Here is a 22900-nt window from a genome sequence, read left to right as displayed (position 1 = left end):
CAATCCCTTTTAGTACATTAAAAAAAAGCTTTAAAACGTTTTTTTACATTTAACTCATTAATATTAAACACGGGATACGGAAAAAACATCCGTTACGAGTTCCAAAAACTAGGATTACGAAAGTTCAATAATACCCATAAATTATTCGATATGTAAATCATTGATTAGCGTCTAATAAATGTTGCAAGAGGGCATCGGCCCTTGTCAATAAAATTCAGTGTACAGGCGTTGAGGAAGGAAACGTGTGTGTTTCTCACGAAGAGCTATTTCTGTTTGGGGCGTCTTACGCTATCGTGATCTGCGTTCTCGGAAGCGTATAGAGAGTTGTGCGCTCGAAAGTTTTCTATTTTTGTCTTCACTGTCAATGTCTAGTCGATATTTTATTCCATGTCCTTTAGTGGTCTCTCCTCTTTTACTATTTCCTCGTATCGTGCGCCGCTAATCATAGACACGAGACTTGCTCAACTCGGTCGTAGTTTTTTTTTTCTATTTATCTATCATGCTTATCAGAATTAATTATCAAGAAAACGATCTTTCGATTTTATCTATTTCTGGTTAATTTTGTGTAGTGATGTAACTTGTAACTGAATTATTATTTTATTTCACTTCCTTTAGTAGTTTCCCATGCTTATTAAATTTTATTTTCTAGTAACGTTATGTGCCGTTACTGGTTTTACTAATCACTTATGGCCTCGTATCCTTATCATAGATACTTGCTCTATAGTAGAAGTTTGTAGTTCCTTTTTGACTCTAATATTTCTTGGATGATTTAAATACGATCGCCAGTTTTAAGTTCGACCGACGCGATTGTTCAGACTTCGTTGTGGAGTCGTCTGCTTAAAGACACAAACCAAAGGCAATGGGCACAAACGTATAATATGTATCTACTTTGATGATTTTTTTCAAGTAAAGTTCTGGGACAAACGAAGTAATTAAGTTGTTACAGACGGAGTGTGCTAATTAACAATTGAATAATTCAAGTAGACCACTCCGCCCGCTAGTGAGTGTTTTAATTAGTGTGCGATTGATATTTATTACCCAGCGTGCATACAGCTCGCACTGGCGCGATGCCAAAGTGAATGCTTTAGATTAGACGTCTACGCTCTAGAGCCATTACAAGAATCTGCGATACTTATAGAATGAGTTTTGCATAGAAATGACCCTATTTATTACCACCTATAACAATCAACAAAAATCTGGGCAACTAGGCTGAGATCTATAGAGCGCACTTTGACTTTGCTCAGACTTAAGACACTGTTAAAACGAGACAGCGTTATACCGCTGGCATAAATCTGTCTCATTTTAACTATAACTTAGTCTAAGCAGAGTCAAAGTGCACTCTATAGATTTCAACCTTAGTGTGTGTCAGAACTCCGAACACGCATAGGTACTGAAGCTTATCAGTTCACAGTAGCTATGCTAACCACTCAGTGGTTGCTACAAACTTTTCCGGTTCATATTAATTGTTAAACGTTAGTTTTAAGCGTTCCGGTCCTCAAAAGGAAACCTTATAGAATCACTTGTCTGTCTGTCTGTCGTGTCTGCGGGAATCAAATCCTATAGGGTACTTCCCGTTGCCTTATAAAATAATGAATTTATATTATAAAACAAGTGTAAATTAAAAAATTATAACACCCCCGACAAGTGAAGGTTATAATAACTAGAAAAGAGCTCATAACCTTCAAACGGCTGAACCGATTTTCTTGGATTATAGCTAAGAACACTCGATCAAGCCACTTTTCAAACAAAAAAAACTAAATTAAAATCGATTATTTGGTTTAGGAGCTACAATGCCACAAACAGATACACACGTCAAACTTATAACACCCCTCTTTTTGGGTCGGGGGTTAATGAGTCACTTACGAAAAAAGTGTTTAAAAAATTGCGTATGCAACTCTGTAAACTAAATTGCACGCACAACTCTTACATTTTCTACATAAATTGCTTATATATTTACAATTTATTTTCATTTATTAACAATGTTCGTTTCTACGATCAATATTCAGAAATACTTGAAGACTGTAGTGCTATTATAAAGGAAAACAAACTTTAACTGGAACTGGTTGCTTTCTGTTTATAATTCACTGTTCAAAAATGTTTACTATTTACCTTCTTTCAACCAACTTTACATTAATAAAAGGTACAACAAAGTTGGGTTTTGTAAACGAAACAATAGCAACAGAGGTTTGAAAATATTTTCAAAACTTGCTAAATTCTTATTGCTGAAGTGTAATATTGAAATCTACAGAGAGCACTTAGACTTTGCACAGACGTAAGACAGGGTTAAAACGACGACGACGAGGCATAAGTCTTGCCATAAGTCTGAGTAGTCAGATTGCGCTCTATAGATTTAACCTTAACAGGGGTCTCTCCGTCACTCGTTTCATACAATCGTAGTTCCAATTTCATTTGAATATTAAGCAACCAAAGTCCATGAAATTTTTCAGACATATTCTAGAAACTAATATCTGTGTCTGTGGTGTTTTAGATTTTTCTAAAAATATGTAAGTAGTTTTAAAATTACAGGGGCTCAAAGATTTGTATGAAATTTTTTAAGACCGCGTAACTTTCAAACCGAATATTTTAACAGAAATCTGGAAAACCACAGACATAGATATTAGTTTCTAGAATATGTCTGCAAAATTTCATGGACTTTGGTTGCTTAATATTCAAATGAAATTTGAACTACGATTGTATGAAACGAGTGATGGAGAGAGCCCTCTTAAGACAGAGCAAGTGCTGAAATTACAGAGTATCAGCTAGTCTTTTACGCTTGCCGGCACTCCGATATTTTACTGAATTATGACGTCTCTACTAAGAAAACTCTCTTCTATGCTTAAATTGAAGAGCCTTTGTTCGTTGTTAAGAAGAAAATTGCTTTCGAAAGAGCTTAAGAAAAGCAACAGTTTTGCCACGTATGTTCTGCAGTGGTTTTATAATATTATATTACTTGGGGATATCGGCGTGTGTTACTCCGCTAAAAAAAGAATGTGCCCAATGCTTTATTTTAGTGGTCAAAACCATCTGCTCATTATGGTAACTGTAAGTCTATAACGGACATAGGTGGACACATTTTGTATGTTTTATATATTAGGAGGATGTAGCGCGCATAAATAAACAGACCAACGTCAATTTTCTAATAGGTAGTAGGTACATAGTAGAGATTTTCCTAGCAAGAATTATTCTCAATTAAGCTTAACCGATAAAACATTTAAGTTTCTATACCCTATTTCAACATGCCAGCAGGTTTCAGATACGTCGACATTATTCCGGTCAAGTGTTTATAAATCTGCCCGGTCTGATCCATAAATCCATTTGCTTTTCTCGTTACTGGTATTCCTATCCTTGTTCCTGAGGACCAATAAATCGGCCCGTCTTACATAAATACCTCAGTTTACGACAAGTATCTAATATATCGAGAGGTGATGGGAGATTTCGAGGAGATATTTGTTGAAAATTGAGCTTATAACCTCTTTCTTTGCTTAGTGATTAGTGGCGGTGGTGGATTGGATTAATAACTTTTAAAATAATGGGAGATCTCTAAAGAAAGCCTACTAACCGATATAGCTTAACTGATTGCAAAGCTGAAGCGGCAATGAGCGGGGCACAAGATTTAAATAACGGAAATAAGATCAAATAATTCAAAAGAGAAATAAGAGATTGGGGTCCTAAGATACTGGAATGGCGACCTCGTATCAAAAAGTGTTGGCAAATCCTTCACTCGGTAGATAGCCCACGTCAATCAAGTCCAAGATAGCCGTTCGCGCTGGATTCAGGCGGCGCAAGAGCGTGACATATAAAAGTCTATACAAGAGATCTATGTCCATTGTCCAGAAAATCTATGGACGTCTATGGGTAGACGACGATGACTATCGAATCCAGAGACAAGGTTTCTTCTACTCAATGATCGAATCCCACCAGCTCTGAGCATAATACAAGTTCTCGGGAGCATTAAGTCAGTAGGGCCGCGATAGTGCGTTTAACGGTTAATCGATTTATGCGCCATCGTGACTAACTGTATGACACTACGTATAGTGTAGAATGAGAATTAAAAACACACAGTGTTGGCCTTAAATCAATACCGTGTGAAGGTCATGCTTATATTTAGTCAGTTGTTTTGGGAACCCATACAAATTAATGTCACTTTCAACTTCCTCCGATAGGGTTACCTTTAGGGTAGTGTTACTAGCGCAGGGTTGGAACGTGTTGCGTATGTATTTAAGGGTTACTCACTGACCAGGCGGGGCGATTAGCTAAGAAGAGATCTCTAAAATCTGAAAGTCATCAAGCTCATTCATCATTTATTTGTATCCATCGAGGGTTTTGTACGAAAAAATATTTTTATATCGCTTAGTGAAGCAACGATATAGAACCAACCTATGTCAAAGAGTTTGGTTGCTATTATTTAGTGTTGACAGAGGAACTAAAGTGAAGGCACTCTCGGTTTAATCCTGAATCGACTATAGGTCAAATATACGCTTACGGTGACGTAAAATGTTAGAAAAATAGGGCTACTTTAGGACTACCGGCGTCAAATGTACTAACATTTCCGCAGAAGCCACTACCGCTACCGCAGAAGCCTCCTCAGTTATGCGCTATTACCTGTTAGTATTATTTTGACTTGATTTGATTTACTATTGTTTTGTGCGACTGATGGTTCGACAAGGACAAGCTGTGGTTACAAGAGAATACTCCTAGCTAATTTCTTACGCTATACGGACCCTAAGATGATGACGTCGGTAAATATTTGCGCAACGTTAACCTTTATTTATACGCTAGCCAGTTGTTCATACGTATTTTTCATTGATATCAGAAAGGATTCAAAGAAACACGTTTATGTACAGATTTCTTCATTTATCTATTTCTGAAAATAATGTCACATCAACTATGTTTTCTCAAAATTTTCTAGTTACATACTATGTTATTTTACCAAAATGTAGATATTTCGATATGTTGCGGTATCTGCATGTATTAGCGTATGTGTATTATGATGTACATGACACATATTGGTAAGGGGAATTCCCTTACGCATATTTTTTGCTGTACTTAATTTGTTCAACTTCATAGTAAAGAGATCGGATCTAAGCATGATGTCATCCGACTGATAAAAACTCATTGAATTATTACGGTTTATGAGATTACAGCCCGCTGACAGACAGGCGGACAGACAGTAAGATGGGCTCATTGGCACCCTGCGTGTACTAAACTGCGTGTATTATATTGGTTATTGTTTGTATAACTTCTGTTTGTTCGACCAAGAGTCGATTTCATGGAAATAGAATTATCTATCAGGAAGATTTTTGATTCAAACAAACTTTCTACAAATGCTTTCGAGCCGTCAAGTGAATATGCCACTTGTTTGGAATGTCATTCCTACCGAGAAGAACCAGGGAGAAACTGCGATTGCTTTGCGATTTTTCAAAACTTCAATTTACAGTGTAGGTAATTATATGCCATGTAGGTACATTTAAGTAATTGTAGTGTCATGAATGAATCATAACCAATCACCATAGTTTAAAGCATAACCTACCTTTAAGGTTAAAAGGTCGCTTAGAAGAGAAACCCAAATAAATAAATGGGATAGGTAGTTTGAAAGGACATGACTCTACAAAATTGAAAACCGGCTTAGAGAAAAATCTCATAATTATAAGTCCAAAGCACAGAATAATATAATAGTAGGTACTTACTATACCTACGTCCAAAGTAGAAAGTAAAGGAACATGTAATGGTAGAAACACATTTGCAACACCCCACTCCACCTCCTTCGCCTTTGTGCCAAGATACGAAAAAAGTGTTATTCACTATGATGTTAAAATTTTTCAATTATTAAATAGAGGGTATTTCAAAAATCGTAAAATCCACGTCTGCTGTTAGTTTTAAGTTTGCTAACCATTTGGAATTAAGTATATATTTAACTAAAAAAGTACGTCAAATTATGTCAAATGTTTATGACATCACATCTATGAATTTCATACAAGCCTCCTTACTAACCGAGCGTTTTGACGTTTGATAACAAGTCACTGATTTGACTAGTAGTCATCATCTTTATTGTTATGATTGGCTGAATTTATGGTACTCTTGCTGCAACTATGGATTGTAGCCAATAGTGAGCGAGTATCGGCAAATCAGAGGTGTTTGCGATCGTCACACTGTAGCTGTCAAACTACCAAAGTAGGGTCTCAGGCCACAGAAGTGGTTCTGTATTCTGACTTTACAAATGTGTTTCTACCACAAACTAAAACCCGTATGTAACAAAGTTAACACTGGCAACAAAAAATCGACCCGCATCGCCATTAGCTAATTAAGTGTAAAAATTAAACAAACGGTATGAATTCTAGTTCACCGGGTGACACGGACGACCTTCGCTCTCTTTACTAAATTAATTTATCGATTTCTGCGTAGGTACCTTACCTACCTACCTTTGTCGGTCCCGCATTCAAAGGTGGTTATTGCATAAGACAATGTGGGTACCTATTTGCTTGCGAATATCCCCTTCGACTTCCAATCAGTGCGAAGGGGGGGAAGTTACTTTCAGCTTTGTAGAATCGCTAGCTACTTAGTTCGTTGGTTTGTACTTTATAACATTGAAACAGAGCAACGGATCAACGTGATTTTTTGCATAGGTATAGTTAAACACCTGGAAAGTGCAATAGGGTACTTTATATCTCGTAAAGTCAAAGATTTCCGCAGGATTTTTAAAAAGCTTATTGCACTCGGACGAACTCGCGGGCATCTGCTACTCGTAGGTTATGACGAAGGCAAAATAATGTAATCCTAGCACAGCCTGGCTTTCGGCAGTAACCGCGTACTTTTCAGCTTTCGTGAAGTATTCTCAGTACATGCTGTGTTCTGAAACATACCAGGAGATTAAAAAAAAAGAAATTCAATATCGAGTACCTCTGGCTCCACATATCCACAGCCTGGCACTGCACCGGTTAGTTGCCCATTTCTAGAGAAAATGAAATAAAAATCAGTAGAACGGTAGGGAGAAAAATTTAATTTATGGTATCGGAATTTTGAAGATTTTGAGATTATGTTGGTAACTTAATTACTGTACGTGAATTGTTCTAATTTATCTACCGCAGGCTGTTCTGATAGAAGTTATTACAAAACCACTTCAAACTTATCTTCATTCTAGTGCATATAGTGTATCTGATAAAGCAGGTCTTCTTCTCAATGCTCAAGGAGAAAAGTTAATATAGGGCATTCTCTGTTACGTAATCCCATACAAATGACAAAGACAAAAAGTCAGAGGGCGTTTCCCATTTTGAGTAACTAACCAATCACAAACGAGCCTATGTTTTCCGTGCTAACTTGTTTCCGTTGATGTATAGCTACTTTGCGACTCCCCATCTAACAGTTCTATAAGTTCTTAAATATGGGTGCCTGAAAGATATCACTGTAGTATAAGGTCGCTCTTTGTTTTTAAGTCCATCCTGTATTTCTTATTCTTTGTCACACTATGGTTGGACACTCAAAATTGTTAACCGCTTTGCAGGATTATGTAACAGAAACAGCCCTATATTAACCTCTCTGCAAAGTCGCATTCAGCCTTTTTGTATGTATTCGATTATACGAGAATCTTCGGTTTGAAACTCAAACTTTGAAATCCACTTACGAGTAAGTTTATAACTTAGAAGTTCTAAACTTCATAGTGGATGTCTATATGCGGGTTTCACCATCGTGTAGAACAATATTGAACCCTCCTTGAAACTAAAACCTTAAAATACAAGGAACTTTAACGCTTGACGGCACGTCTCTCCCGATAGACAATTTGACGCTAGGTAGACTATGAATAACTTAAAATTTATAAAACCCCCGACACAAGACCTTTATAAGAAAACTAGAAAAGAGCTGGTAACTTTCAAGCGGCTGAACCGATTTTCTTCGATCATAACTAAGGACACTCTCGATCAAGCCATCTTTCAAACAAAAAAAAACTAAATTAAAATCGGTCCATTCGTTTAGGAGCTACGATGCCACAGACAGATACACCCGTCAAACTTATAACACCCTTCTTTTTGGGTCGAGGGTTAGTTAATAAATAGCCTATTTCTTTATGATTTCACGTCACCTAATATTTGACATATCGTCGATTCAGGATCAAATAGAAAGTTTCTTTGGTCTAGTTCACTCTGCTGCTAGTTTGTGCTGCAAAAAATATCTTTCTTTTTATTATTTATCAACAGCTGCAATCGTGTTCGTCTCGGGAACTTTATCTGCATTTAAATGTATTCGCTTTGAACTGCTCTCGGGTTCCAAGTAAACTGCGCGCTTTTGTGAAATGCCTTTCTCGGTGGAACTAGAATATTTACTTTACTGCTCTCTCTTGTTTAATATTTTCATTAGTATTAGATGTGCCGTTAATTCAAGTTTGCTTTGCTGAAAGATGCTTGGTTTTCCGTACCTCGTCATGATTTCGTTCTTTGCCCGGACCCAATACTGATTATGACCGAGTCTCTTCACAGAATGAGAATGATTTAGAATTTAGATAGTCCATAGTACTCCACGCTGACCAAGTATAGATTGTCAGACTTCATAAACCCTTGAGAACATTACGGAGAACTTTCAGACGTGCAAGTTTTCTCACGATGTTGTCAAAGCAAGTGATATTTGAAATGCCTTAAAATATCTATTATATTATCGACCCTTAACAAATTTAGTTATCGGTTACTTATTAACTCATGCGGAAGTTTTAAAATCCTTTTTAGGGAGAGAGGGGGTGACGACGTTATAGATAAAACCTACTTTAAAATCAAGTTTCTAGGCCCCAATTGTGTAAATTTCACTCCCCCATTTTTATAGATTTGTGTATTATACATCGATATCCTTGTTTTGGGATAAACAGAACCGAAGAAAACGTATAAAATGTTTTTTTTTAATCTGGAGTAGGTTACGACACTAACAATTTTCCCAATAGAAAGTTGTAGAAAATGAGTATGTATTTGATAGATGTTTTCCTTGTGCAGGAAGGAGCGAGCGGCGCCCACGCCCGCGCCCGTCGGCGACGCGCACGCGAGCCTCATGGCCGCGATCCGCCAGGCCGGCGGCGTGGGCCGCGCCAAGCTCAAGCCGGCGGCAGACACCGCAGAGGCAAAGGTAAGCTTCATTTTACTTTTTTTTTAGTCTATAGAACATGCAAGTAGGAAATCCAACCATTCACAGCCAACCAATCACGTTTAGAAAGGCGTAGAGGCAAAGGTAAGCTTAATTTTTGTATTACTTTTTTGTCTAAATCTAATCTAATTGACTTGAGCTGTCCCACGTCTGGACTTCCCTTTGATTTTCCACCAGTCCCCTGTTCTGTGCCTGTTCAGGCCACGTAACTGTAATTTTTTCAAAGTCATCACGCCATCGTCGCCTCGGCCTGCCACGCTGGCGTTGATGATTTTGGGAAGCCCAGACAGAAATAAATTATTTTTTTAAATATGAGTATATATTTTTTTAATGTTACATTCATCATCATGATCATCATTATGAACCGATAGCAACCACTGCTGGACATAGCTCTCCTGAAGTGACTTCCACACGGCACGGTCTTGCGTTCCTGAATCCATCGACTCCCTGCAACTCGTTTGATGTCGTCTGTCCTAGTGGGGTCTTCCAACGCTGTGCTTTTGGGTGCGACGTCGCCACTCTACCACCACCTAACTGTAAAATGCACAACGCCTGCCACACGCTGGCGTTGATGATTCTGGGGAGACGCAGGGAAGAAGCAGACTTAGCACAAGTCATCTGGCGTACGCATGAACTCCTTACGGGATCTGCTAGTTTTAATCCAAGTATGTGCGCCCCATAGCTCTTTGGCAAACCTTGAGCTTGGACTTTTGTGAGTTCGTCAGGGACCAAGTCTGAGCACCATATGTTAGGCTAAGATTTATAGAGCGTACTTTGACTTTGCTTAGACTTAAGTTTCAGTCAAACCGAGACAGATTTATTCCAGCGATATGACGCTGTCTCATTTTAAGTGTCTTACGTCTGAGCAAAGTCAATAGGCACGCTGTACATCTAAACCTGAGAGTTCGTAGAGCGCATGGTTATCGTTTAAAATGAAGAACATGGCCGCAAAAGTTTTCTCCGGCTAGCTGTGAAGATTGCAAGGCACCACAGTGATGATCCATCTATGTGTCTACTACTACCGATAGGCCTTTTCAAGAGCGTGAAAATGTTCCTCTCCATTCTCAGAATAGAATAGTTATAGATTTTTACTTAAGAAGCCTTTTACTCGTGCTTTTGAATCGTCAAAGTAATTTACCACTGATTCGGAATGCCGAAACAACAACTTCCCGTTTGCTTCTGACTTCAGTATCATTTACATAATCTTTAATAGTTACTTCGAAATTTTATTATTTCCAAATATTTTCTACATAAAATAGTTCCACCCACACGTCACGAGTAAAAGCAATAAACCTCATTTGGACCTTTAAAGTTTAAAGCTCTCTCGTTTTATTGATTACGAGAACTGATTTTAAATGTTAATGACAACTTTACTATTCTCTAGTCTAAACATTCGCGGATTCCGCGTAAATTGTCCCAATGTCGGAATTCAAATGTGATATAGGTGCATGAGAAAACATCGAATATTGTTTTTATTTTAGAAAGAAACAATGTTGACGAAATTGTTATGGGCCAAATAGACGATAATATTTATTTCGACTCTAGTACACTTTTCGGAACTATGTGCGTTTTAAGCAATTATTATTGGTACTGATTCTGAACGAAACTAAAATTTAGAGTATTTGCATCTTTTTCTAACCAATACCAGATACTCTGAATTTAGTTTAGAGAAAAACAAGAGAATGGACGCCATTATCACTTGCTTTAACGTGAAGGAAACCATCGTGAGGTTTCTTCATGATTCAGGAATCATGCAGGTTTTGTCACGATAGTTTCCTTAGTGTTCTCTATAATGTTCTCAAAGGCCTGTCAGGTTCTCAAATCGGTCAATCCGCCTTAGCCAGCCAGCTCTTATCATTCTAAGTGACTCACGCTAGTCGGTGATAGGTAGTGACGATGATGATTTTGGATTCAACCGATCAAGTTAGTACAACTGCAATTAAATGTTTACGATTTAAACTAATAAGAACGATTTAGTCACAATTGCAATTGTTTCTGGGAAATAAAAAGTTTCGGCCGTTTCTACGCTCCGCTGACTTGACTGCTATAGGTAGTTTCGTTCGAGATGTTTAAAATCTTTATATTGTAAAGGGAGATATTTTGCGATGCACCAATACTATTCTAATTCTGCAAATTGACTCAGATTTTGTATTATATTGTTTTATTCAATGATGTATTATTTATACTATCACACTAATATTAGAAAGGCGAAAGTTTTTGTGTGTGTGTGAGCGTGCGTGCGTGCGTGCCTGCGTCCGTGTGTATGTTTGTTACTCTTTCACGCAAAAACTACTGGACGGATTTGGCTGTTTGGAATGGAGATAGATTATAACCCTGAGTTAACATATAGGCTACTTTTTATCCCGAAAAATCAATGAGTTCCCGTGGGATTTTTAAAAACCTATACCCTCGCGAACGAAGTCGCGGGCATCAGTTAGCAGAATTATAAGGTATCAGTCTATCGTAAAGGTCATTCGTTCCTTCTTCCAATAAATGTGTTAATAAAATTAATTACGCTATTATATAGGCGCCTTTTAAAAGCCGTATCGACGATAACAACCAAGTTTCATCGTTGCTTTTTTCAGAAAAACACCTTTATAAACAGCGATTTTTTGTTGGTTTAAAAAATTGCAGTCTTGGCCTTGACTGGGTGCGATTCAAATCCACATTTTAGGGTTCCGTACTTCAAGAGGGAAAAAGTAAACCTTATAGGATAACTTCGTTGTCGGTCTGTCTGTCTACCTGTCTGCTGGTCTGTCTGTCGTATCTGTCAAGACCCGTCAGGGGAATCAAAACCTTCCGTTGAATTAGAATCATGAAATTTGGCAGGTAGCAATGTCTTATAGGCTATAAGACACTGCTACCGGCCTATAAGTTATAGCATAAGTTAAGGAAAAATCAATACATCACCAAAAAATTAAAACGTGTTATTTCTTATACGATGGTACGGAACCTTTCGTGTGTGAGTCCGACTCGCTCTTGCCCGGTTTTTATGTCGTTCAGGTTCTTAATTGGTTCACCTTATAAATGTTTTGTGTCAACAACAATAAAATTATATTAGTTGGTAGTCTAAAATTAAAGTAATTAACAACTATACTCTCACAGTACCATAAACGTCTTAATTGATAAATTCTATAACCGGAATGCATGAGAAAAATATCGAATTGAGAAACTCCTCCTTTTATAAGTCGTTTAATTAAATGATTAGCAACATAATCACACTAATATTATAAAGGCGAAAGTTTGTATGTGTGTGTGTGTGTGTGTGTGTGTGTGTGTGTGTATGTATGTTTGTTACTCCTTCGCGCAAAAACTACTGGACGGATTTGGCTGAAATTCGGAATGGAGATAGATAATATCCTGGATTAGCACATAGGCTACTTTTTATCCCGGAAAACCAAAGAGTTCCCACGGGATTTCGAAAAACCTAAATCCACGCGGACGAAGTCGCAGGCGTCAGCTAGTAATGAAGTAAAATGAATAAAAATAATGTTTTATAGTTTCTTTGATAACATTGGAGGCGTATTTTAGAATTCATATAGTTGCTAGTTTTTTCGGTAGGGAGAGCATTCCGAAGTAGTGGTAAAGGACTTTCTCTAAAACTTTTTGTCATTTAGCAACCGTCTCGTATTGCGTTGAGTCGAGGCTCATGTGCGAGTCCAGAATCCCATACCATCATGCAAGAAATAACACATTAAATTCATAAATTTAAAAAAAATAGCAAGACACATTGTGGGAAAATTTCAACTCTCTACCTATTACGGTTCACGAGATACAACCCACTGACAGGAAGACGGACGGACGGACGGACAGACGGACGGATGAGCGGACAGCAGAGGCTTAGCAATAAAGTCCCATTGGCACCCTTTGGGTACGGAACTGTAAAAAACATTTCTATTTTTAACTCCCGACGCAAAAAGAGGGGTGTTATAAGTTTGACGTGTGTATCTGTGTATTTGTCTGTGGCATCGTAGCTCCTAAACTAATGAACCGATTTTAATTTAGTTTTTTTATTTGAAAGGTGGCTTGATTGAGAGTGTTCTTAGCTTTAATCCAAGAAAATCGGATCAGCCGTTTGAAAGTTATCAGCTCTTTTCTAGTTACTGTAACCCTCACTTGTCGGGGATGTTATAAATTTTTAATTTACACTTTTATTCTAATTGATTTTAAGTTAAATCCATGAAGCTCTTAGAAGAGGTAGAAGAGAACGTATCACTGATCGTGTTTTGTGAAATAAAACAAATCATCAACACATGTATAATTACGATCTGAGTCGGTTCAAGGAAACCGCGATAATTGTACGCTGTTCTTCGCGGAAGCTCTTGTGGCTACTATAATGGAGGTGATAGCACTTCGGTACATAATCCTATCTGTACCTATTGTGGTAATTACTTTACACGTGTGTAAATAAATAAGTGTTTTTTCTCGTTATGGTTCCGTAGGTATCTCCAGAGAAAAAAAGGAACTTAATAGCATCACTTCGTTGTCTGTCTGCCAGTCTGTCTGTCAGGGTTGGTTCAAGGAAACCGCGATAATTGTACGCTGTTCTGCTTCGCGGAAGCTCTTGTGGCTGCTATAATGTAGATGATAGCACTTCGATAAATAATCCTCTCTGTACCTATTGTGTACGGCATTCCGAACCAGTGGTAAATTATTTGACCACTCAAAAGCACTTGTAAAAGTTTATTTGAATAAAAATCTATTCTATTCTATTCTATTCTTACTTTACACGTGCGTGAATAAATAAGTGTTTTTTTTTTGTTGTTGTAGGTAGGGTGCTTTTCAATATAGTCCGAATCTAGAAGTAATGATGAATTATTAATTAACTATATTTTTGCGGCTGGACTTTTAAATAAAAATTGCAGTCGTAGCTACTCAGCTACGTAAAAAACTGTTCAGCTTTCTTATTTATATGTAGTTTATTTTATCTATTGTAACCTAATAACCCTTCCTTTCGGCTTTGCCGTAGTCGGGTAAAAAAAGAGAAAACCATAATTTTACTGGTTTTCCCTTCTGAATGGTGCCATTATGATTCCATAAATGAATTCAGCATTCTTGATTTATTCAAAAATTGTACCAAACTTGGCTTAATACCTTAACGAATGGACATTGGTAAATAGGTATCAATAACAGTCTGTGGGGTCCTCTTTCTTCCCCCACGTTCAGTTCTTCTTAATTCCTTCCTTGGCTCCTAAAGATCAATCCTGCCAATTGAAATCTGTTATTCACAAAACTTTGCACTTATTGTCTTTTACAACTAACTATAAGTGATACCTCATGATTATGACGAAATTCTTATATTTTGACTATGAGTTATGGATATGACGAATAAAATTAAATTAAGAAACAAGGAAAAAGTTAGGGTAAATAACTCATGTCGAAATGTTACATGAAGAATACTCAGTATTTTTTAAGTAGTCTATTAATGAACCTTATCAGATAGTGAATCGAACGCACGCAATCGAAGAGTCATTTACATTGATAGCAATCGATATACGACTGTCGATCATCAGACTCGCACACGAAGGGTTCCGTACTTCCGTACCATTGTACAAGAAACACTTTTTAATTTTTTTTAAATCATTAATATTGCCATTTTGTAATTTATACTATTTGTTGATATAGCGGCAATAGGAAATATACACATTCTGTGAATATTCCAACTCGCTACCTATTACGGTTCACGAGATAAAGTCCGCTGACAGACAGTCGTAAAGACGGACGGACAGCGGAGGCTTACTCGTAGTAATAAATTTTTGAAAAAAAAAAAAAAAAAAAAAAAATAGTCTTTGGTCTTCGGGTGTAACCCTAAACACAATGCGGTATCCTGTCTTTTCTTCAGAAAACATTCATATCCTCGATATGTCGTGACAGACCTTTTATTATGATAACATTTTTAATAATTGTGAATTCCAAATTGGTACATGATAATGCAAGTGATGGGTGGTGGGCCGGTGGCAAATGAAGACAATCCATATTTATTGCGTTTTTCTACATCATTATACTGTCCGATATCGTCAGGTCTGTTCACTATCTTCTGTTGTTATACCTAGTTTTCTGTTCTGATTTCTGAATACATGTTATTTCTAAAATTTGAGCTAGGTACTTCAATCAAAGGAAGACGGTCCTTTTAGAAAAGTTTTTATTGGGCTGAGGATAGGAAATCAGTACCCATATTACAAATGCAAAAGTGTTTTGTTTGTTGGTTTATTAGGTTGTTTGTTTGTCGCATAGAGCAACGGATTGACATGATTTTTTGCATGGACATAGTGACATTAGGCTACTTTTTATCCAGGAAAATCTAGGAATTCCCACGGGATTTTTGAAAACCTAAATCTACGCGGACGATGTCGCGAGCAAGATATATCAACTTACAAGAGGAGAGGCCGAATAATGTGCGATTTTATTTGTAAAATCCCTCCACGGCAACACTCTGGAGCAATCACGGAAAACCTCACGCTTCGAAGGCCTCCAAATTGTCTGTCAAGAGACCCTGATTATTCTCCGCTCGAACCAAAAGCAAAGGAAAATGCAGATGAACGTTCCATACGCTGTTCGTACCTCGATATCGTATCGGATAATGTGAAAACGCTATTACCGGTTTTTAATAAGATGCCGTCGTTCGCCAGCCACTGGACGAATGCCGTGACGTTTCGCCGAAACATATTTTTGTTTTTATCCACAAGACGCTCCAAGATGCACATAACTGTCGCACTGACCTTTACAATAATAGGAGACGTTTATTCGGAGTTCGGCTCTTGATATAACTCAAATTATATCGTTATGAATCCTTTTTGCCATCGTAAAATGTAATGGTCCTCCTTCGAGGATTGAATTCTCTTTTTTGCTCTGAGTTGAGAATTATGAAATATGGAATGGTCATTTAAAAACGGAATTACTATTGTCTTCTATATTGTGAAAATAAAATTAAAAAATAGATGTTGTCTACCTTTTTACCCACTGCGGCGAAGCCCCAAAGGAGGGTTGTTTGAAAATTCTTCATTCACGTTGCCTAAACATTTTTGCTAAAATAAACCTTTTTGAAGATTATCTGGAAAAATCTACATGAACAACATCAATATGGCGGATGGTACCTACATCCAACAAAAAGTGGAGGTCTCTAAAATTTTCTTTTTTGCTATCGTATCGAGTGAGATGTCGAATGGTAGAGAAGATAATTCCGAGTTTATCAATATAGTACAATATTAAAATACATACCAAGCGATATAAAAACTGTATTATGAGGACTTGTCGGGTTTTAGTTATGAACTTAATTTTGTTTTAGTTTGAGGGGCCGAATCTGAAAACATCAGTCAGATGAGGAAGTTACAGTTTGTTATGATCATAATTTCTTTCAAACCCATCGCATCGCAGGCAATTCGACTTGTTGACGTTTAAGTGGAATTAATGATTTCTACTAAACGCTACATTTCCCACGAGCGGCTTTGTCGCGTGCACTTCCCGAGAAAATGCGTTCCTTTCGGCCGCGAGACACAGGCCGCATTGTTTTTATAGATAATTCCTTGAACACGGCTTCAAACAGGGCTCATTTGAAGTTGGGAGAATGAACAGGTCTCCTTTTTCACCCGGACAATCGAGTTTTTGTGCGCACTTATCAAAAACTGTGGTGATAAAACTTGCACGACATACTTGCTGTATTATATTCATCTGATCTCATATCATCTCATCTCATATTTCATTGATGTATTATAATCATATTACGACTACATCATCACTTGCCAGCAAGTTTGATTTCTGCACCTAACTCCTGGTCTATAAATGAATTTAAAAAAAACCAAAGGTCAAATGCGAGTCGTACTCGAAGTACTCCGTACCGTCGTACAAGATTTATTTGTATTTTTTACATATCGGCCATTTTGAAGTTTTTATAATTTGTTATGTTGCGGCAATAATGTATACAGCTCTTGAGAATTTCAAGTCTCTACCTATTCATGAGATACATCTTGCTGACAGACCAACAAGAAATACAGCGGAGAGTTAGGGTCACGTTGGCACCCTTCGGGTTCGGAAAGCTTAAAAAAGTTGTTTTTTTTTTATAATTTACTAGCTTATACCCGCGGCTTTATTCGCGTAGACTATACCAATTTTTTTACTCCTATTTTACCCCCTTATGGGTCGGATTAAAAAAAAATCTTAGCGGATATCTACCTCATAACAGTTATCTCCATGCCTTTCAGTCCAATCTGTCTAAAAGTTTGAGCTGTGTGTTGATAGATCAGTCAGCCAGTCATTTTTTTGTTAACCCCCGACCCAAAAAGAGGGGTGTTATAAGTTTGACGTGTGTATCTGTGTATCTGTCTGTGGCATCGTAGCGCCTAAACGAATGAACCGATTTTAATTTACTTTTTTTTGTTTGAAAGGTGGCTTGATCGAGAGTGTTCTTAGCTATAATCCAAAAAAATTGGTTCAGCCGTTTAAAAGTTATCAGCTATTTTCTAGTTTTCTTGTAGAAAAGAAGGTTAGATAACCCTTAGGTTTATAATATTCAAGTGTCAATTGACGAATGTTAAGCTGTCAAGATGGACGTTGCCTAGATATACATAATTATTTATTTGAAAATGATTTGTCGGGGGTGTTGAAAATTTTTAATTTACACTTGTTTTATATGTACCTATATTAACCTTTTCAAGCAGAATCTATAGATATATCTCTTTCAATATCATCTGCTTATTGAATCGACCTGTGCAATTAGCAAGTTTTCGTGCTAGCTTTCCAATATGCAATATGCGCAAGAATGTCAGCTAGTACACCTGCACTACCGGTTACTTTTAATTCAATTCAATACTTTAGTTACGCGTAACAATCGGCTAGTTTAACAGTAAACTATTTTTAACAGATAATAATCAAATTTCAGTAGAAACGTGCGAAAAAAGACCTGATGCAGATAAATCGTCACCTTAGGGTCGATTCACACTGGCACAGAATCAAAAAGAATCGAATCGATCTAGAATCACATTAAACTCTATCTTGCACAAATTTCTAGCGAGAAAAAAGACGAAAGACGTACATTTTGTCGAATGCGTGCATTACTTTGTGGAGATAGAGGTCGGTATGCTACGAGTACGTAATATATTACATTTTTCGCGTCGACTATAAGTCAGTGTGAATCGACCCATCAAAAGACTCACAGAGCAAAGGAAACGACTCTTGGCGATGGCGATAACGCTAATAACGTGAATCCGATAGGATTTCTAATATAATCAACTTTCGTTCGTTTGTTTTTATACAATTCTTACTTCCTTATTCTGTCGGAACGTCTTCTTTCCCATAAAAGATACTCAATCTGGCAAATAATTGAATTTGATTTGCGGAGCGCATAGAACCTGCACTTCAGCTCTCGCTGTTGCACTCTGAAGTACGACGTAAGCTTCATACAGTCCATCGTATTTATTACACATCGTACTCAATCTATTACAGGTTAGCCCTTCAAGACTGCAATCACACCTAGTGGCAAGTAAAATGATGCTGTCTTGAAAGGGGTATGCTAGTTTTATGAAATCCATACCCCTTATCGGTTTCCACGGCACGGCTTTGCCGATAGAGTAACTAGCCACGGTCGTAATCTTCCACCAAACTTGATTAGAACAGTTTCAAAATTATTAATTCCTGAATTGCCCCTGCTGGTAATTGAACCCCAGACCTCCCACATATGGGATCACAGCAGTCGCCACTGTGCCAGAGTGATCGTCAGAATGTTTAGTGTTATGTTCTACCTTTTTCTGTCCAGGCCTTAAATGGTAACGGACCTGCGCAATAAAAAACTCGCTTCAGCAATGCTACAGCGCCGTTCACCTCAAAGATTCAAGAACGGGATTGTTCCTAAAAAAGCTGCGTGGGTGTCTGCGCGGTGACGCAAAGGCTGCTTTGCATTTGGAACGCAAACAAAACATTAAGCTTATCACACATTAGGCTTACCATTTTACGGTCACAGCCCATAGGGTCACACGCAAAGTATTCAACTCACAACCTATAGCGTCACACGCAAAGTACTTTTAGGGTATTCCGGATCGTAGTACGAAAACTTAGCAAGCTACGAACTACAACTTAAGAACGTTAAAAATACTTATGAGCGGTGAAAGTCTAGTGGTTAAAACGTGGGCCTCCTTATCGGGAAGTCCGAGGTTCGATCCTGGGCACACTCCTCTTTTCGGAATTATGTGATTTTTAATTAAGTATCAGAAAAGTCATCATCTGGGACATTTTCTCAGACATGACTGATATCGTCTCCTTCAGATCATCATAATGGGCGAAATGAGGGAGAGCGAAGCTTCGGTAGAAAAAAAAATCGTGGCTTAGAAACATCCGAGAATGGACCGGGATAGCCAAGTAGCACAACTTTGTCGTTGGCGAAAGACAGGACGAATTATATGACGAGATGACGGCCAACCTCCAATAGTGGATTGGGAGTCACCAGAAAAAGAAAATAATTTAAACCTTGCGTACAAACGTGCGTCCAGCTTCAAACCAACTGAACAAAGAAAACAAAAGCTACTATACCAAGACCTTTTACTAAAGAAATCGATTATTTGAAATTCCTGAGTATACTTGTTTAGGACGGCAGGGTAGACTCAGCGTCCGTGATCTTGCAGCCGCGTCGAATGCTCGATTGTTCCATTCAAAACTTCTCCCAGCGAGCATGCATCACGCATAATGTATAAATGAAAAAGAAATAAAAAAACCGGTCAAGTGCGAGTCGGACTCGCACATGAAAGGATTCTGTACCATCGTACAACATATAACACTATGTACTTTTTAACCCCTGACCCAAAAAGAGAGGTGTTATAAGTTTGACGTGTGTATCTGTCTCATGTCTGTGGCATCGTAGCTCCTAAACTAATGAACCGATTTTAATTTAGTTTTTTTTTTTTGAAAGGTGGCTTGATCGAGAGTGTTCATCCGAGAATCCAAGAAAATCGGTTCAGCTGTTTGAAAGTTATCAGCTCTTTTCTAGTGTAACCTTCAACTTGTCGGGGGTGTTATATTTTTTTAATTTACACTTGTTATTTACTTTTAATTTAAATGGCAACCATTTCGAAAATTTTATTATCTGTTGTTATAGTGGCAATAGAAATAAATACACATTTTGTGAAAATTTAATTCTCTACTTAATGGTTCATGAGATACAGCCCGCTGACATACAGATGGGCAGACAGCGGGCGGAGACTAAAGTAATAGGATTCAGTTCACCCTTCTGGTACGTGGTACGGAACCCAAAAAAAGGGATTTGTAACATGTACCATGTCAAATTAAGTGTATCGTTTAAGACCCTTTAGGGCCACATGCGTGAAATGAATTTTTTATTAAGTTTTTCTGATATTTTTAACACAAACGCTTGGCCTTAACTGAAACGCGTTTTATGTCTACTAAGCTAGGTCCGAGGAATAAGCTTCTATTATGTTATTGTTCATTGCGCGCTATTTGTTAGAATTGTCTTGCATTTATGGGTTTACCACAAAGATATTATGTTATACTTGCTACAATTCTATGAACTATTTTATTGTTAGTTTTTAACCCCCGACCCAAAAAGAGGGGTGTTATAAGTTTGACGTGTGTATCTGTGTATCTGTGTGTCTGTGTATCTGTGTATCTGTGTATCTGTCTGTGGCATCGTAGCGCCTAAACGAATGAACCGATTTTAATTTAGTTTTTTTTGTTTGAAAGGTGGCTTGATCGAGAGTGTTCTTAGCTATAATCTAAAAAAATTGGTTCAGCCGTTTAAGAGTTATCAGCTCTTTTCTAGTTTTCTTGTAGAAAAGAAGGTTAGATAACCGTTAGGTTCATAATATTATGTCAATAGAAAAATGTCAAGCTGTCAAGATGGATGGATAATTATTTATTTGAAAATGATGTTTTGGAAAACTCAAATACTTTGGATCGTCGGGGGTGTTATAAATTTTTAATTTACACTTGTTATTGTATCTAGTTCGCAGCCTCAAAAATGACTGTGGATGACGTCAGTTTATTTATAATTGCTACAGGCATAGCGCATAACTGAGTAGATTCCTGCGGTAGTGGAGCGGTGCGGAAGGGTGTGATGACGTGACGCGAGAGCTCAGTGATTCGTTAACTTGTGACAATTGTCACCCTCTCGCACTACCGTAGAAGCCTACTCAGTTATGCGCTATAATATCCTATAATAAGGATTCGCGTAACTTCAGTAGTATGGAGTGCGCGCACGACCCACAAATCTCCGGAAAATCATGACCATCTGAAGAATTTACATTTTGCACTACGTAGAATGCCTTTTGCTCTCTTATTTTTTCCGGCTCGCTTACTTCTCGGTATCCGCTCGTCGGAATACCATTAAAGTGGCCTTAAAAAGGAAGAGCAGGTTCGGTCCCAAATGTTTATTACTTGAATTATTCAATTGAGGTTTATCCTGCAGCCTGTTAGAAAGAGATAGGGTTATCGAGAGAGCGGCGGGTTTGAATGACAACAAAACCTCTTTTGTCGCGACCTCTGCGGGTCGTATCAATCGAAGAGCTTTATTGGAAAATTTAAGCCGCATGCACTTATGATAAATCATGGCCCTCTCTCAATTCTCATTTTATGACTCACATTTATTATAATCTCAAAGTAAATTTAATAACATTATTTGCCTTTCGGATCATTTCTCGGAAAACCTTTTTTATTGTTCTTTTATCATTAAATTATTTCCATTTTTCTTAAAGTGTGAATCGGCACAATTGATAAATCGAGATTGTAGGAAATTGGTACTGTATGTTCGTATAACTTGCTATTCCTATAATAAAAATAGTATTATTATGTTGTGCTGTTCTTATAATAATAATTATTAATTGTTATCATTTATTATTCACGCATCTTTTCAAAATTATTGGGAATTGGTATTGTATGTTTATATAACTTGCTATTCCTATAATTAAATCGTTATCATCATTTCGTTCTCTTCTTATAATTAATTGTTATCGTTCAGTTGTTTACGCATGCCAATGACCTTCCTTCGTCCGTTATCAACAGATTCTCCGGGCCATCACTCACTCTGACCCTCGGAGTAACAGCGTTGTTTGTCAGTCAATTGCTTTATTTGTCGACACTTTGGGATCGCCATATCTGTTTGCCTTGAACTTTTTAACTTGAATTCAATTGATATTTTCTTTTATTGAAGTACCTACTCACTTTTTACAAATTGATATAGAACATGGGTACTGCGACAAACCACAGACTCAGATATTTTTTAATAGATCGTGTGTACAAAATTTCATTGACTTTATACGTCACTGATTTTAATACTTGAAGTTCTCACTAAACTACTTGAACTGAATGAGAACTTTTATTTGGAACGCGCTGGTGGATATGCCAGAAAGATATAAACTGTTCAATCACGAACGGGATTCCCTTTTCAGAGTTCCGTGTCCAAAGGGTCCCGTTTGCACCCTTTGGGTACGGAACCCTGAAAAGGATTATTATAACCCTATCACTAAGCCTCCGCTGTCTTCAGTCTGTCTCCGCTGTCCGTCCGTCTGTCAGCGGGCCATATCTCAAGAACCGTAATAGGTAGAGAGTTGTAATTTTTTCACGGTGTTTATTTCATAGCTCCTAACAAATTATGAAAATGGCTGCCATGCAAATTAAAAGCAAAAAATTGTTGTCTCCTACGATGGTACGAAATCCTTGGTGTGCGAATCCCGCTCGCATTTGACCGGTTTTTTATTTCTTTCCACCAATGACTTTCTAAGCAAGGACATCGCACTGGCGCGCATAACAAGGGACCAAGTAAGTGTGCTTATACTCGGTGTAAGCA

General features: G+C 37.6%; 1 protein-coding gene across 3 annotated transcripts in view; it reads left to right on the top strand.

The window, feature by feature from the left end:
* LOC123871813 (WASH complex subunit 1-like) overlaps positions 1–22900 on the top strand; it is a 41379-nt gene that overhangs the window by 16546 nt on the left and 1933 nt on the right. For all 3 annotated transcript variants that reach the window (XM_045915789.1, XM_045915788.1, XM_045915787.1), the window contains one exon: positions 8970–9099. In XM_045915789.1, the coding sequence (XP_045771745.1) occupies positions 8970–9099 (130 nt within the window). The remainder of the gene's footprint in view (positions 1–8969; positions 9100–22900) is intronic.

Source organism: Maniola jurtina, chromosome 14 (genome assembly GCF_905333055.1).
Source record: "Maniola jurtina chromosome 14, ilManJurt1.1, whole genome shotgun sequence".
Classification (NCBI taxonomy): domain Eukaryota; kingdom Metazoa; phylum Arthropoda; class Insecta; order Lepidoptera; family Nymphalidae; genus Maniola; species Maniola jurtina.
Note: the sequence above shows the minus strand (reverse complement) of the source record. Positions and strands in the feature narration are given on the sequence as shown.